This window comes from Zeus faber, assembly GCF_960531495.2.
Source record: "Zeus faber genome assembly, chromosome: 4".
In the NCBI taxonomy this organism is placed as follows: domain Eukaryota; kingdom Metazoa; phylum Chordata; class Actinopteri; order Zeiformes; family Zeidae; genus Zeus; species Zeus faber.
Window position 1 is genome coordinate 25,333,719 of NC_137191.1, and position 16,503 is coordinate 25,350,221.

Here is a 16,503-nt window from a genome sequence, read left to right on the forward strand (position 1 = left end):
CCCCTGGAACCTCTCTGAAGGGCCCCTGGGGTTGAGAACCGCTGGACTGCTTAAAGTGGCCCTGTTGTGCTTTTTAACCCTACTCCCAGTATTGCTCCAGGGAGTAGGGTTAAAAGTAAACCAAAAAAAAAAAAAAGCCTGTGTTTGTAATATATACTGTAAGTGTGTGTATATTTTGGTCTTATTATAGAACCAAATCTCACAGTGAACCAAACACACGGTAAAATGTCATTTATATCACGATATTATGTATAATGGCGACAGAGACGCGCTGGTGCTTGAAATACATTTCCCGAGATGCACCGCGGGTGACGCCATTGCAAGCGCGCCAAATCTGCAGGCGAGGAGACGGCCGCGGTGGAGACACAAACACAAACACAAACCTTGCGATCCGCTGTGGTGAGGGCGCCTGTGATGCTTTCGTGTCTCGGAGAACCATTCGTGCATGTTCCATAGTCGCGGGCTTGCAGCCGTTCATTGATATCCTAGTCTAGAAACATTTGTATTGGCAGTTAGTTGTGTTACTGTTGGCAGCGACGCGACTTTAGCCAGCGTTAGCGGTAACTGTGTGTGTGTGTGTGTGTGTGTGTGTGTGTGTCTGTCTGTCTGTCTGTCTGTCTGTCTGTCTGTCTGTCTGTCTGTCTGTCTGTCTGTCTGTCTGTCTGTCTGTCTCAAGTCTTACAGTTTGGTAAAAACGGTCTTAAAAGGTACCAAGTTGAACTCTGATACCATCAGACACCCTGGCGCGTGTCTTAAAATGTCCTTTTCAAATTCAGCTAACAGCCTAACAAATATTAGGCTTCCACTGTCGTCATATCGTCATACATTTGAATCGTTAATTTATTCAAAATAAATTATAATGCAAACACTTTGCAATTTTTTTTATTGATATATATATATTTTTTTTGTCAAATTCAGTCGTGTTATACTGCGTTAGTCATCATTTACAACAAACCTCAGCCTACCACTGAACCCGATACCTCCTTCATACTTAGAAGTTACACTTAGTAATGGAAAAACCCAACCCAATTTCTACCTAATGCTCACCCCTGTTCCAAAATATATTGAGTATATACTTGCCTACAACACTTCATTGAATAACAGAGATTATTTATTCTTGAGTTTCATTAAAATTGGTCTTCAAATGTATTACATTGCTCTATGTTATATCCAGACATAGGATAGAGAGTGAATGAGAGGACCATTCTGTGAAATTGCATGACTATGAGTGGCGGAAGATGCAATTAGCGTATTTTAAGGCTGCATTAGTTGACCTATATAACTTCCAACAGCAGACATGTGATGCAACTTAAGATGTGTGCATCCGATATGTTAAACCTAATTCCTTTCCTGCCATTCTCTACAGCCCAGCAGTCATGGATCTCAGCGATTTTGAGGCAGACAACTCGGTCAGCTGTCGCCTGGCTTCTGAGATACCGGATATCTGCAAATCAGAGGATTGCTGTTTGGGTATTGACGAGGCTGGCAGGGGGCCCGTGCTGGGTACTTTGATATAGTAGTCCTCTTCCTTTTATAATGTGCATGTTCAGTATTTTGTTTTGTAGTCGTACACTTCTGAAATCAAAATACACCAGTATGTACTAAGGTTTGAGTACAGATCTGATAGTAAAATATCTTAATATCTACACTGTATCATACAAGCCCACTACCATTACTCAATGGTACTCAATGACACTTTGTCACATAAACAGCTGTAAACCACAAAGTAAAATACAGCAATGCATAAAAACAAGATATCAGGAAAAGGTGGCGAAAAATAACACGACCAATCAAAATTTCTTGACAAAATGTCAATTTATTTCTCTGAATGTTGCTGTTTACGACTCTTTAGTGGGAGCATCGCTCCGACAAGCCTGCCTCTACAATAGGGTAGAAAGTACTGTTCCGGAACATTCTGCCGATCCTATCCAGCTGGATGAAACTGCAATTATACCCGATAACTGGAAATGACAGGGAGTGGATTCCTCGTCTCAGTTATTACGAAAGTTTCCCCCATATGAAATGTACTGCAACAGCCCGCCACGATAAAAACGTGGGAAAAATATATAAAGAATAAAATAACCTGAGGTTAAAATGATCTCACCCAGTGGTGGTAACTGCTTGAGAACAAAATCCTGTATGGCACAATTATTAGCCATATTGTTTTCTTATTTTCGCAGTCATCTTGTCCTACAGTTTGCTGTCTACTGCCATGGCCTGAATGCAACCCATGAGAACTGAAGTGATCATAATGTTGTGAAGGGATATGGATATAGATACCGTGTTAATTTGAGTGTTTTTCTTCCAGGACCGATGGTCTATGGAATTTGCTTCTGCCCCGTTTCTAGAAAGGAGGCTCTCAAGGGCTTGAAGGTCGCAGGTAACCCCACATGTGCATCTCAGGGCTGCATACACACACATAGTGCCTGTGCTTATTTGACACAGTTATGTTGGGTGTAGTAGACACTAAAAAGATGTGAAGGATTTTTTTTGTCGCTTGTTTTTCTATTTAGCTTGTGTGCCATGGAAATGATTGATGTATATATATTTTTTATTATTGTAACTTCTAGGACTGCCCTCTGAAAGTCGACGAGTCGAATCGTCAGTTGGAAACCTATCAATCGACTGAAATTCTTCAAGTCGCGCAGTATTCGATTTCAAGGCTCTCTGTGCGCCCTGACAGCCGTGCCCCATTCCTCCAAATGAAACAACTAAAACTGTGGGGCGGGGCACGACTCGTAGACCCGTTAAGATTATTTTCTGCGCATAACGCATGGAGCGGTGGTCATGTAGGAAGTGTCCATAACGCACGGTTTCGTTCCATACTGTTCCATATGCACTTGTTTCGTTCCATAAGAAGACATAAAAACAAAAACACAGTGTTATATATATATATATATATATATATATATATATATATATATATATATATATATATATATATATATATATATATATATATATATATATATATATATAAATGTTTGTTTGTTTTATTTATTTTCTTTCCCGGCCAGATTCAAAGACCCTGACAGAGCCAGAAAGAGAGAATCTCTTTCAGAAACTAGATGAAGCCAAAGACTTTGTGGGTTGGGCTCTTCAGATTCTCTCACCAAACACCATCTCCACTAGCATGTTGCAGAGGTACTTGCAACTTTGTCAAAACTTATACTGTGCTTTCTCACACACACACACACACACACACACACACACACACACTGATGCTCAATGTTTGCTTTTGTTTAGAACAAAATACAACCTGAATGCTCTTTCACACGACGCCGCCATTGGTCTGGTTCAGTATGCCTTGGACAGTGGTGTTCAGCTTAAAGAGGTATGCAGACAAACTGGACTTTAGAAATATCAGTTCAGACACAAAATGTGATTTATTGTTGGGTCCAATCTTCGAGTGTCATTAAATGGGGCTGCGAATATATCCACATTCAATTTCTTTATATATTACGTGCCATGCATAGGGCCTGTTTATTCAACATCTTTCTTTCTGAGCCAGGTTGGTTATACTCTTGGAACGATGTAGAGGTCAACAACGATCGAGTAAAAAAGGAAGTCATCTTTATCATTCCGGTGCTCCCGTCTCTCTCCCATTTCTCAGGTGTTTGTTGACACGGTGGGTCCAGCAGAGAAGTATGAGCAGAAACTCTCTCAGCGTTTCCCGGGTCTGGAGGTGACCGTCAGACCGAAAGCCGACTCCCTCTTCCCCATCGTCAGTGCTGCCAGCATCTGTGCCAAGGTCAGCTCCCATCGTAGTTTTCTTTCTTCTTTTTTTTTCCCCCCTCAAACACTACTGTATTTCACTACTGTGTTCTTTTTCTGTAACATGTCCTCTGACCCCATTATCTTCACTTTCTTGTACAGAAAGTAAAACTAATTTGATGGGTGCATAGCGGAGTGCCCCTGTTTCCCTCTGCATTTTTCCAGTGGGTGCTCAGGCCCGAGAGCACCCACGGGATCGGCTTCAAGTAGGGATGTCAACAATTAATCGACGAACGATGAATTGCTAATCAGAATTTCATCGATGACGATTTTGTCTCCATAAGAACTGAACAATCTGCGGTCTCGTTGTAATTGTATAAACGCTAATCTTTGGGTTACAGGCCGTTTCGAGAAAATTCCGTTGCAGAGGACGGCAAAAAGTTAATGCGTGGACCAGCTTAGTGAGTCTTGCCTCCAACTTGTCAATTATGAAATGAAATGAGGAGAAACGCTCCTCGCACCAAGTCATAAAATCTCAGAGGTGCGTGATGCTGCATAGGTCCCCATGCGCCATGGCGCCGCCCTCTGTTAACGTCATTAGCTTTTATGTTAACAATTATTGATGATTGTTAAGGTTAACAGTTATCAATTAAGGAAATTCCTTTAAATTTGCATCCCTAGTGCCAAGACCTGGCATGAGTTCACGGCCTCCTTCACCTTTTACTCCAAGTGTTTATTCCAAAACAATGTTTTATCCCAAACTCGGGGCTGTTAGCTTAGCTTATCACCACTGATGCTCCGATTCCGACCTGGTGTTTATACAGTGTTGGGGATGGGGCCATGCCAAATGTGCTCCACGTCATCGAGTCAGAAACGTAGAGAAGCAGTTTAACGGTCTAACCTAACGGCCACACTTCAGTCTTTTCACATGTTTTCAGCACTTGCTTTCAAACATTTTTAATGTCTTTAGAAACAAATCACTTAATTCACTCTCATTCAAGCCTGATGATGAGGATGTATGCTGATCCTCAGGTGGCCAGGGATCATGCCGTAAAAGGCTGGAATTTTACCGAGGACCTTGGAGATCTGGATTCAGACTACGGCTCAGGATACCCCAATGGTAAAGTAGAGCACATCAGAAGCAAACCAAAACCAAGTTTTCTCCTAACGCCACACACACACACACACACACACACACACACACACACACACACACACACACACACACACACACACACTGAAAGAAAAGCAAATGATTACATTTGGATAACTTATTTTACTCTTGTTTCTCCTGCTCCTTCTTGTGAGGGGCAGTACAGTTTAGAGGGTCTATTCATGGTACTACTTGGTTTTTAGATATTAGGGATGCAACAATAGCAGCAATTCAGCAATTGGTGTGATACCAAGACAAAATAAAGTATCAACAGAATAGCCCTCACATATAAAACGATACCCACAAACCACATCAAACACATCAGTTATTAAAGGTAAACCATTCATTTTTATTGAGATGTGGTATCAGATCAGATCAGAATATCTACAGTGAAAGATCAACATAAGTAGCTGATTGTTGATACCAACTGCATTTTACATGACATGGCCATAAGCTTATGTATCGTTTATGGAATATCTCATTCCAAAATCATAAGCATTAATGTGCAGTTGGCCCTCCCTTTGCTTCTGTATCAGCCCCCGATATTCTGGAAAGGCTTTCTACTCGATGTCGAAACATTGCTACAGGGATTTGCATCCATTCAGCCATGAGAGCATTAGTGAGGTCGGTGATTAGGCCAAGCTCACAGTCAGCCTTGCCCAAGGTGTTTCGACGTGGTGGAGGTCGGAGTTTTGTGCGGGTCAGTCGAATTCTTCCACTGGTGTCAGCTAGCAACCTTTTGTGGCTTCGTACGCACGCTTCAGCCCTCAGCGGTCCCATTCAGCGAGCTGAGCTGCTGTTTTTTCTCGAGGTTTCCGCTTTGGACTAACGGGGCTTACATTTGCAGGGCAGAAATGTGATTTACTGACTTATTGGGAAGATGACTTCCTATGACACCATGTTGAAAGTCACTAAGCTCTTCAGTTCTCATTCGACCACTAATTAGACAAGGTATCCACATACCTTTGACCATAGATCAGGGATCGGGAACCTATGGCTCGCAAGCCAATTATGGCTCTTTCGATGACAGTATATGGCTCGCAGACAATTTTGAACTAAAATTTTTCATCACAATTAACAAGTAATAAATCATTATTCTGTGTCATTTTAAAGTAAAACAGGTAAGAGAAATTACAATTTTGAAAATAAAATTCAAAATATAAATGTGGCGTTAAAGGGGCGTAGTCAAGCACCGGCTGCGGACGACAGAAAGACTCCGGGGCGCCTTTTACTCAGCGCCCTGCCCCTCCCGGGTCTCTGCTCAGGCGCCACTTGTGGGAGTCTCTGCCCACAGGTGAGGGTTTAGGGAGGGAGACGGAGTCTTTCTGGCCCTGGTGCGCCGACATGGCGAGAGTTTTATTGTTCATTTCAATATGCGGCACACAGGCAACAATTAGATATATCGCTGAGGATTATTATAATAACTGTGAATAATAATGATCCTCTAAGGCACAGAAGGAACGGTGTTCCACTGCTGGGCTGCTCACAAGCCTGTGCGCCGATCCCCTCTGTAAGACAGACAAACATTAAGAAAACTCCCTGCCTCCAGTCGGACCAATCAGCTGAACACAAGTGGACAGAGATGGAAAAAAACTTCAATATGTATGTGACAAATAATCTCTTGAACTTGAACTTGAACCTGAAGACCAGCTGATTCTTAAAACTTGGAACGAGCTTCCCGTCACAAACCACACAATGCAGCGTGTGAGTACTGCCGTATTGACCATGTTTGGCTCTACATACGCATGTGAGCAGTCTTTCTCGCATCTGAGAAACATTAAGAGCAACCTACGCTCACGTTTAACTGATGGAAGCCTCAAGGCCTACATGAAGCTTAACCTTACTACGTATGAACCAAGGCCATCAGCAAAACCATGCAGCCCCACAAGTCGCATTAATGGTAAAAAGTATTTCATTTATTATTGGTTAGCTACAGTATAACAACAATATTATTAGGAAAAATAAAGAGAAATGTATTATATATAGCGCTTTTTAAGTACTCAGAGATGTGTCATACGTTAAAAATGTATGCCTTACTTAAAAAATGCACGCATTAAGTTGCATTCAATTTTATTAAATATTATATGGCTCACAAGGAAATACATTTAGAATTATTTGGCTTTTATGGCTCTCCCAGCCAAAAAGGTTCCCGACCCCTGCCATGGAGTGTATCTCTGTTGCTTCCCATGTGCCATTTCCCCGCAAGAATTTATAAAGTAAAGTAGTCAAATGAAACCGAACATCTTATCCATTGGTGTGACGACTCAGAAAATGACGATAAACTGGCTTGTAACTGGAATGCGGACACCTCCCTGGTTGTTGTTTTTGCTGTTCTGTGTGTGTTTCCAGATCCTAAAACCAAAGCGTGGCTGCTGAAGTACCTGGACCCGGTGTTTGGTTTCCCTCAGTTTGTCCGTTTCAGTTGGAGCACGGCACAGACCTTGATAGACGGAAAGTGTGCCCAAGTGCACTGGTAGGGATAAGCGCTGATTAAGATTTAAATCTAAGATTTGTGTGACTGCAGTACCACCGATATTTAGCGTTAAACTGCAAGGAGTTTTTGTGGTTATTGCTGATGTTTTTTGTAGTCTCTGGAACAGACATTTTACACAGACATTTGCAAGAGTCAGAAAAAGCCTAACAGTAGTTCTTTGTTTTTGTTTTTTTTTCTCTCATAAAATTTGCTCTGTTTGAGCATTAGCTAAACTAAAACAATCCATGATTTATTGATGTGAATTTCTGTGGCTCCGGTATGAAATCGCCCTCATTGTGCAATATGTCTTCAGGGATGATGATGACGAGGATGGGGAGAAGGCCGCAGCCAAGCAGAACAACACATCCATGTTGTCCTTCTTCAGCCCAACAGCAGGAAGTACGGCCCCCAACCCCACCTACCAATCACACCGCTTCTTCACAGAGAGGAGGCTGCTGAGCCTGGACTCCCTCTGAGAGTCCTCCTCTCTCAATATACAAAACCTGACTTGGTAAATAATTGGATTTGTATTTTTTATGTATAAAGGATATTTATACAGTATTGTTTTTTTACACACCTTGTTTTCATTTGATTCTCAAGTCATCACAAAGGGAAAGCGCATTCAACAGTACAGCAATTGTTTGGGACTCCAATACTGCCCTCTAGTGGCAGTTTAACAAACTACATCTGTGCATTTCCAATTTCATGACAATCACTTTTGATCAGTTGTCTTCAACAACCAAATCCACTGTTGGAGTTAATCATATCAATCCAAATGCCTACTAGAGATGAAGCTGAATGCTTGCCAATTGGCAGCTGGAAAATCATTTTTAATTAAAGCATATAACATCACAAAAACACTGCATGGTGACACCGCAAAGATTATTTCATAGATTCTGAAATCACAACAAACAATTGGACTACAAATAGTCTTGTATGGGAAATTGCCTTGTTAAATTATTTTTATTTATATATATATATATATATTTTATTATTATTATATTTTTTTTACACTGTAATTTGACACGCATCCAGGTTTAGTTACATTTTGAAAGCTTATATATTTTGCCCCATATAAATATTGCACTTCATACTGGATAGTAGTGCTGGGCCATGTATCAATATTATCTTTATTCCCCCTATTCTATTTATGTATTGTCATATCACAATAATCAATTTTGAAGTCTGAATTATTGATGAGTATGTTGCCTAAAATGTCTCCTGGTACGAGAATAAAAAAAAAAAAAAAAAAAAAAAATTTTAGAGATCACATAAATGACAGATTCTATAATATGACATAATAGATAAAAAGATCCATTGAGTGATATTATTCTGATAATCAGTTATTGCATATTGCCCAAGCCTACAGTATAGTACAAATGAAAGTTTAGGTCATCAATCAAAAAGCAAACCACCTTAACATTTCAATCTCAAAACGGCATCCAGGCATTTCCTCTAATTCTGAGAATATCATTCAATTATCTTAAGTCTCTTGTTTATACATAATACATTGCATTGAGATGCTCCTCTATAACCAGTTTAAAAAGGTACATAGTTGACTGCCGATAGAAGTTGTTTGTGAAAACAGAAGCAACATCTTTTACTACACCTCCCACCCCCACCCACCTTGTTGATTTAAAACAAAGTCTTCCATCTGTCAACGTTGTTGTCTATTGCTTAACAAAGCACATTTGGCATAGCATTGTTTTAGCAGCAGCCATTTGCTGAATGCCTCCCTCTCAAAAAACGCTGTATTCTTGGAATCTTCTGTTGTTGACGAGGCAACGCTGGCCCCCATTCAAGAGACCAGTCCATCTCTGTTCCTTCAGGCTCTCTCTGACACACATTAACACATTAAAAACTTTGAACGTGTGAAAATATGCAGTCAGGTGTGAACACGCTAATTTTGAAGGCGAGTCGACTAATGATAAGAAGGTTGTGGTAAAATGAATGGTAATTCATTTTTCCATTTGTAATTTAAATGCCCAATTAAGTAAAATCAGATCTTTTCAAGGTAGTAGACACTAACTCTCAGGTTTGTGCCTGGACTCCTGGATCTTCTTCCCACAGTTCATAGCCAGCATGGAAAGGGCAAACGAGCACAGAATCATGATGGAGCTCCCCACAAAATGCGACGAGGCACCTCCGGCGCTGAATCTCAGCACCCTCCTGGAGAAAGCATCCCTGTCAGAGACTGAGGCACTGGCTGTCTGGATCACGCTTTCCATAGCGACTCCCGAGACTTCTTGGAGTTCTATCAAACGGGACTCCCGCAGGCTTCAGGTGGCAGCGTCTGGATCCCTGACCCGATCAGCATGTAGTCCAAGATGTTTTTGGTCTCGTTAGCCTTCTCTGCTTTCAGCCTTGATCCTTCCCTCTGGTCCCTTTTATAACTTCCAACGGGGATTAGGTGAAATCCACCAAAGCAGCCCCATCTCCTACTGTGTCAATAGGATTTGTAAATAGATTGAGCAGGGCGGGGCTAAACCAGGATCTGCTCCAGTCAAAGACTGGATGAAAATTATCTCATCGTGTGAACTTGCAGGCAGGTCCACATACTTTGAGAATACAGGGTGTCAATGCAATTTCAAGACGGGGTGTAGCAATTAGGCTAATCACACTCAAAAAAATGTAATTCAAAAAGCTTTTCTTCGGATATGAATGCAATTTTCATCTATATAGGCGACAACAAATTTGGAGCGGTCACTGCATGAATACGGTTGTAGCACTCTGACAAATCCAGCCTAAGAAATAAATCCTTCCAGGCAATCATTTCTCTTAAGAGTGATAGATCTGCCAAATAAAACACATCATGAATGAAGTGTTTGTTTAGCTGAGCTTACAAGCATAAAAACTGTTTCCTGTTTCAGTAGGTGAAATGTGGTAAATTACTTTCAGGTAAATCAGAGATGAATTACTTCACGCCCTAGGATTAACTCCAGATGCAAAGTTTCCATGACACACTTGGATGTCAAATGTATTTGGAATAAACTGTCCAGAACAGGTTGATGTTAAAGGTTCAAGTATTATGGGAATCTTTGCGATCATAGCCAGAAGGCTCTGACTATCGCCTTAGTGATTCAAATGTTTTTATCCTACAAGCAATCGTGTATGTCCTACTAATTCCCACCGTAATGACATGAATGTGGAAAGCAAGTGCGTTACTCTTGGAGACTCAACAATAACTTGTAGCATTGCTGCTTTTTGGAACACAAAGGTTGATCGAAAGAAAGAATGAAAATCTAGTTTTTACACTCTAAACAGTTGGTTTGAGCCTCGCAGAATTGGACAGGTCACATAATTCAAGGCCCCACCTGGTTTTGCCTCAAAGTCATTACGGGAACCAATACAGGGAAAAACCTCAAACCATGCTCACTACAAATCTGCCTCCACCGTGCTAAAAGAGACCCATTCCTTGTTGTGGTTGTCAATGGCAGACTTCAATTCCCACCCCTCCTCTCTTCAGCACCATGGATAGCAGCACTGCACAAAAAGTAAAGCCAGGTCAAGTAGGCCCCTAATCCCCATGGCTGATACCTCAAATAGTTCCAGTTTTCATTCACACCGGTGCTCTAATTGCTGTAATTGGATTGGGCTATTTTTCCACATCTGACACAGAACACAGGAGGACAATTCAGTTTGGACGGCGATGCGGTTAAGGTTACGATTACATCAGATACGTTGCCTAATCCAGGGGATTAGAAGGTTTTTATTGCCAGCTCCGCTTGGAAGAGTATGTTCTGATTGAGGAACCCCAGACCGTCTTACCAATCATTAGTTTAGTTGAGTAAATATATATATATATAAACATTTAAAAAATATGATGTATTTACACCGATCAGCAACAACGTTAAAACCGCTACTAATAACCACTAATGTTGTGTAGCCCCCCCCAGGCCACCAAAACAGGTCTGGCATGGACTCCACAAGACCCCTGAAGGTGTCCTGTGGTATCTGGCACCAAGACGTTAGCAGCAGATCCTTTAAGTCCTGTATGTTGTGAGGTGGGGCCCCCATGGATCGGGCTTGTTGTTCCAGCACATCCCACTGATGCTCCATCGGATCGGACCCTAACCCCACCCATCCACCTGATGTAGAAGTAAATGTGATTCATCAGACCAGGCCACCTTCTTCCATTGCTCCCTGGTCCAGTTCTGACGCTCACATGCTCATTGTAGGGGCTTTCGGTGGTGAACAGGGCAGCATGGGCACTCTGACCGGTCTGCGGCTGCGTATGGGGTTGCGATGGGGTTGCACCTTTTTATCATAGCAGCATTAACTTTTTCAGCAATTTGTGCTACAGTAGCTCTTCTATAGGTCAGAGCAGACAGGCTAGACTTCCCACACACATAAATGAGCCCATGGGCGCCCATTACCCTGTCGTCGGTTTACTGGTTGTCCTTCCTTGGACCACTTTTGGTAGGTACTAACCACTGCATACCAGAAACACCCCACAAGACCTGCTGTTTTGGAGATGCACTGACCCAGTTGTCTGGCCATCACAATTTGGTCCTTGTCAAAGTGGCTCAGATCCTCACGTTTGCCCATTTTTCCTGCTTCCAATACATCAACTTCAAGAACTGACTGATCACTTGCTGCCTAATATATCCCACCCTTTGACAGGTGTCATTGGAACAAGATGAGCAATGATATTCACTTCACCTGTCACTGGTTTTAATGTTGTGGCTGATCGGTGAATATACGTATCTCAAATAATGATTCTGCTGCGGACCCCATGCAATTCCTAGAGCCTCGCAATGCAGTTTGGGAGCTACTGGTCCTCATCTATGAGTGATAATAACGCCAGCAATCTCCAGTTTGTCCACAAGTCATTGGACAATCCATGTGTAAGACACCAACATGCTGGTGAGCATCGTGAGCATGTTATTTTTCAATGTAAACTTGTATAAAAGTCTGTTGAGGATAAAAATAATAATAAAATAATTATTTTTTCCAACAGACGTGCATCTTTATCATTATATAGTTTGTGTTGGAAATGCATGGTTTAATGCTTGCTGCAGGGTAAAAGGTTGCCTGGGATGAAACAATTAAATCAGCATTAAGTGTCTGTTTTCTGTCTCACGGAGCAACCACTTTGTCCGCAATGTCTTTGTGACAGTAGCCTATTAAATGTCAAAAGTGTATTTTCTAAATATTGTTCTTTGTATAACAGATCTTTCACAGCTAATTACCGCCCGGCTTGACATTTCAAGCTGTACACTGTCAATGATTCCTTAACATGGGTGTTTCATTCTGGACAAGGTGCTCTTTGGAGTTGAAGAGAATGTTTTCCAAAAGCAGATACATTGTGTTGATATCCTCAAGCCCAGATTACTGTTGACCTGTCTGGCATTTCATGCATTTGGCCCAAGCTGCTTCTCATTTGAGAGGACCGAGCTGTGCGGGTAAATCTTAAAAGAAACTCATTGATTTCACATTGTAGAGACCATAAGGAAAAAAACAATTATGTCCGTGCTTCGTGGGGGGGACCTCAAACGCAGCATGTATTAACAACTCATAACCACACGGTGTCCACAGTGCGCTACGTTGAATTCTTTTTTTAAAGCTTTAAAGGTCACTGATCAAGGGTTGATATTGAGATTTTAATTGTTGATTCATTAATTAATGGTTGATTGTTGAACTGTAGGAACCATTCAAATCTAAAGTCTGTTCAAATCTCAGTTTTTCATGTTTTTATCTAATTTGATCATTTATAAATATGTAATGTGACATCATAAATATGTCTTTTCTGCACTTTGGATGTGTAAAGAAAACTACAACATAGTCAAATCATTACAGCCAAGATTATACTGTCATGCATGACACCGTAGTTTATCAATGTTGCAGCGTAAACAATGCGGTTAACAAGTCCAAGATCCTACTGACCTGGCTGCAAGGTCACATCATACCATCTATTCAGAGCTCTTATAGGACAGGATGATGCAAATGGAGGGAATGGATTTCGGGCGGTGTTAGAATCAAACTGGCCCGAGCCATCCATCCTTTTGCGCTCCACCCTCCCTCTCTCCCGCCCCGTTGCCTCTCCAGCGTTACCGTTAGATGTATGCATGTTTGATGGGGCGCCCCAGAGAACAGCCCATGTCTGGTGTTTTATTTAGAGGCGCTCCTCAACCCAGACCAGCCTTTTTAGCTGCTGCTGCAGTCTGTGACCCACTTCTTCTCCTCCATCACATGAACAAGAAGGTGGTGGAGAGCAGACAGAAGGGTCTCCATGTGTGTCTGGGTGGTTTGGGCGGTGGAGCGGGGACAATTAGGGGAAGGCGAAGCAATTGGAATTGGTGGGGAAGGGGAAGTGGAAAGACAGAGCGAGAGAGAGAGAGAGGTTAGGAGACTTTTAAAATGAGGTCAGATTATGATTAGTAGTAGTAGCGACATTGTGTGCTTACACATCATCACATTCTCGCTGTTATTCCACGCACTGAGAAAAACGCAGCACGGCAATAGATCGCAATTTCAAACAAGATTAAAATGCTATCCGTACATTAACACAGATGTAGTTCAGTGTTTTGATTTTGTCTCTCCCCTCTAAGTCATAAATGCTTGCCTTGCTGGCACCAACACCACCCCCCCCCCCCCCCTCCCCACACACACACACAGACATACACCACACACACAAACACACACATGCACACACACAAACACAAACACACACACACAGGCGCGCGCGCATGTGCACACTCACATGCACACACGACGACATGGACACTGAAATAACAGCCACAGACAGACATGCACACGCAGCAGAGTAGAACTCGGGGGAGAGCCCGTGCTGCCTTCGAAGAGATGAGGCGTGACGTGGCTCCTCTGAGATGCAGCCTTTTCCAGGACATTTTTGGGAAGGGGGGTATTGGTATTTTACAAGCAGCAGGCATATCCCAATCCCCACAGTCTGGCAGCTCATACCCGCCCCCAGCCTCCCCCCCAACAGCATCCTTTTAAAGCGGTGACATCATTTCTGGGACATTATGCTTAGGGCAACAGGACGTCTCTTTTTAAATTGCATTTTAATGTAAGAGCTCCAAATTCCTGCACCCATCCCCCAACCTGCCCAAATCTACAACAACTGATGAACCAAAAAATGTAAAATTCATGTGCTTCATGTTAATTATTTACTATTAATGAGGAGCAGAGCGAAGGCTACACGTGACGGTGCAGTGGGGGAAAAAAAGGCTGTGAAATGGGTCGGCTCCGAAAAGCCTTTGTCCACCACATTTAGAACGCCCAGAACAGCTTCTATCTAAAGTATCTTTAAATATGTCTGTCTTTTGATTTTTATGAACATATACTCCCTCCTTGTTCCTAGGTTTAGGGTCAGTCTCTTTCCACTGCCTGTTGTTTTTTTCTACCAGGTGAACAGTCTTCCAATAGGTAGATCAGGGGGGATCAGCCAACTGACCCATCATGGGGGTCAGTTGATGTGCAGATGTGGTCGCGGGGCATTTCTAAGGTTGACGTATTGATATTTGATTTAAATTTTTTGATTTATGAAAATAGGTTTGGAATACAATTAATATCTATATAATCTGAGAGCTCCCCAGTCCCTATGATAAAAGTAGCCGTTGCGATGCTCAAATTGACATGAACCAGTTCCGCAATTTCACCAGTAATGCACAGCCAGTATTGAAAGTGAGAAATATTTGTATTTCTCCTCAAAATATTGCTTGTTGGCCTACATGTGAATTGTAACACGTACAATCAGCGGTGTTGGCAACAAAATAATGCCAAGCAGGAGACGATTTGTCACATTTTGGGACCTAAAAATGGTGTCACGGGCCAAAAAAGAAGAACCCCTGTGAGGGGGGTTGGTAGAGGAATTGGAGAAGAGAGCTCTGCAGGAAATTGGAAAAAAAACAAGAGGTGAGGCCTGTAAAAGCAGCATGTATCGGGGAGTGTAAATGTATTCAGGTGTGACAGAGTGGGAGGCAGAGTGGAGGAAGGTGGGGGGTTGTCGTCGAACTCCGAGACCAATCTGTCGGCAGGAACCCCAGGGGCGCCTGCAGCCAGAAGTGTCCAGCTACGGAGGTAGAAGAAAAGAGGCCCATTAAGTCGTCAACGCTGAAAAGCCTGTGACTCTAACCACCGTCCGCGGCTCTGTGTGAAGCCGGCGCGACCCTCACCACTGATCCACTTCCGCACCTGACTTTGGACGGCGTCCCTCACCCTCTCTGACCCTCCCTAGCGCTAACGCAATCATGCCGACGAGGCCTCGACTCTCGCCTCTGGTTGTGCTTGTCATAACAGTCGGCGCCGCATGCGTTTACTTTAACCGCCGCGCACACCCGGAACACCGAGTCACTGATTCACTGAGTCACCGAGTCACTTACATGCGGGGGGATATCAGTGAGGGGCGAAATGACAAGAAGGTGACGTTCGTTGCCCATTAACAGATTAAGACACGCATTCCATAACCGGCGTAACTGTGGAATGAGAAAGGAAAAGCCATAGACAAACAGAGGGGGAAGTTGCTATGTAAACTATATTCATATTATCACTGACTGACCAAGAGGGATGGAGAATTTGGATGGGGTTAATCTATCAACAGCACGGGGAGGATCTTTCTCTCATTCATTAACATTTGGATCAGGGACGCTTGTAATGGCAAGGACGAGGGGCCGTGACAATAAACTTTATGGAGCCAGTGAATCCCGCGCGTGACAGATGTGGGCGTTGAATAATGCATAACGTGCGTCGCTATTTGTCTTGGGATTATAACGACAGCACGGATCGAAACGCGGACCTCATAATAATAATCCACTGTAACCCGAATTAAGTGTTGGTTGGATTTGAAATGTTATGAACTTGCAACCTCGTATGTGTTACTGTGTTATATGAGATGGGGTCAGGATTACAAAAAACAATGCCTCAGTAACAGAAGCACGATGTTTAACTCAAATTAAAGTGGCAATCCGTGAAATTGTCTGTGCTGGGTGGGTTACACTGCATGTCCCAGAATTGTGTTCAAAACTGCAATCTTCGCCCTCAGACGATGCCTTCTTCAAATGGATTTTTAAAGATTTATTTATTCAGATTTGAGGTCATATAGCCACAATTAAGATTGTATTCAATAATTCTCATTCAACCGTGTGCCTAATGTGCCCAAAAATGTTGGACTAGGTTCAATTGTTTCCTATAGCTGCAGATT

At 42.5% G+C, this 16,503-nt stretch overlaps 1 protein-coding gene across 2 annotated transcripts; it reads left to right on the forward strand.

The window, feature by feature from the left end:
• Nucleotides 1–335: 335 nt before the first annotated feature.
• rnaseh2a (ribonuclease H2, subunit A) lies at nucleotides 336–10,232 on the forward strand. 2 transcript variants are annotated; one of them, XM_079999826.1, is made up of 10 exons: nucleotides 336–399; nucleotides 1,367–1,503; nucleotides 2,309–2,380; nucleotides 3,018–3,144; nucleotides 3,247–3,334; nucleotides 3,614–3,751; nucleotides 4,747–4,834; nucleotides 7,217–7,340; nucleotides 7,654–7,851; nucleotides 9,411–10,232. In XM_079999826.1, exons 2-9 carry the CDS (start codon nucleotides 1,377–1,379, stop codon nucleotides 7,814–7,816), a joined length of 927 nt encoding a protein of 308 aa, XP_079855952.1. In that variant the 5' UTR covers nucleotides 336–399; nucleotides 1,367–1,376; the 3' UTR covers nucleotides 7,817–7,851; nucleotides 9,411–10,232. The 2 variants fall into 2 exon arrangements, with proteins under 2 accessions (XP_079855952.1, XP_079855953.1); XM_079999827.1 differs by lacking the exon at nucleotides 9,411–10,232 and having other exon boundaries at nucleotides 7,654–7,901.
• Nucleotides 10,233–16,503: the final 6,271 nt, after the last annotated feature.

What these genes read in the sequence shown, in the direction of transcription:
- rnaseh2a (XM_079999826.1), top strand. Translation starts at nt 1,377, where the DNA reads ATGGATCTCAGCGATTTTGAGGCAGACAACTCGGTCAGCTGTCGCCTG. An exon ending in CAAGGGCTTGAAGGTCGCAG is followed by an intron (nt 2,381 to 3,017) that starts GTAACCCCACAT and finishes TTTCCCGGCCAG; the next exon opens with ATTCAAAGACCCTGACAGAG. An exon ending in GTGGTGTTCAGCTTAAAGAG is followed by an intron (nt 3,335 to 3,613) that starts GTATGCAGACAA and finishes CCCATTTCTCAG; the next exon opens with GTGTTTGTTGACACGGTGGG.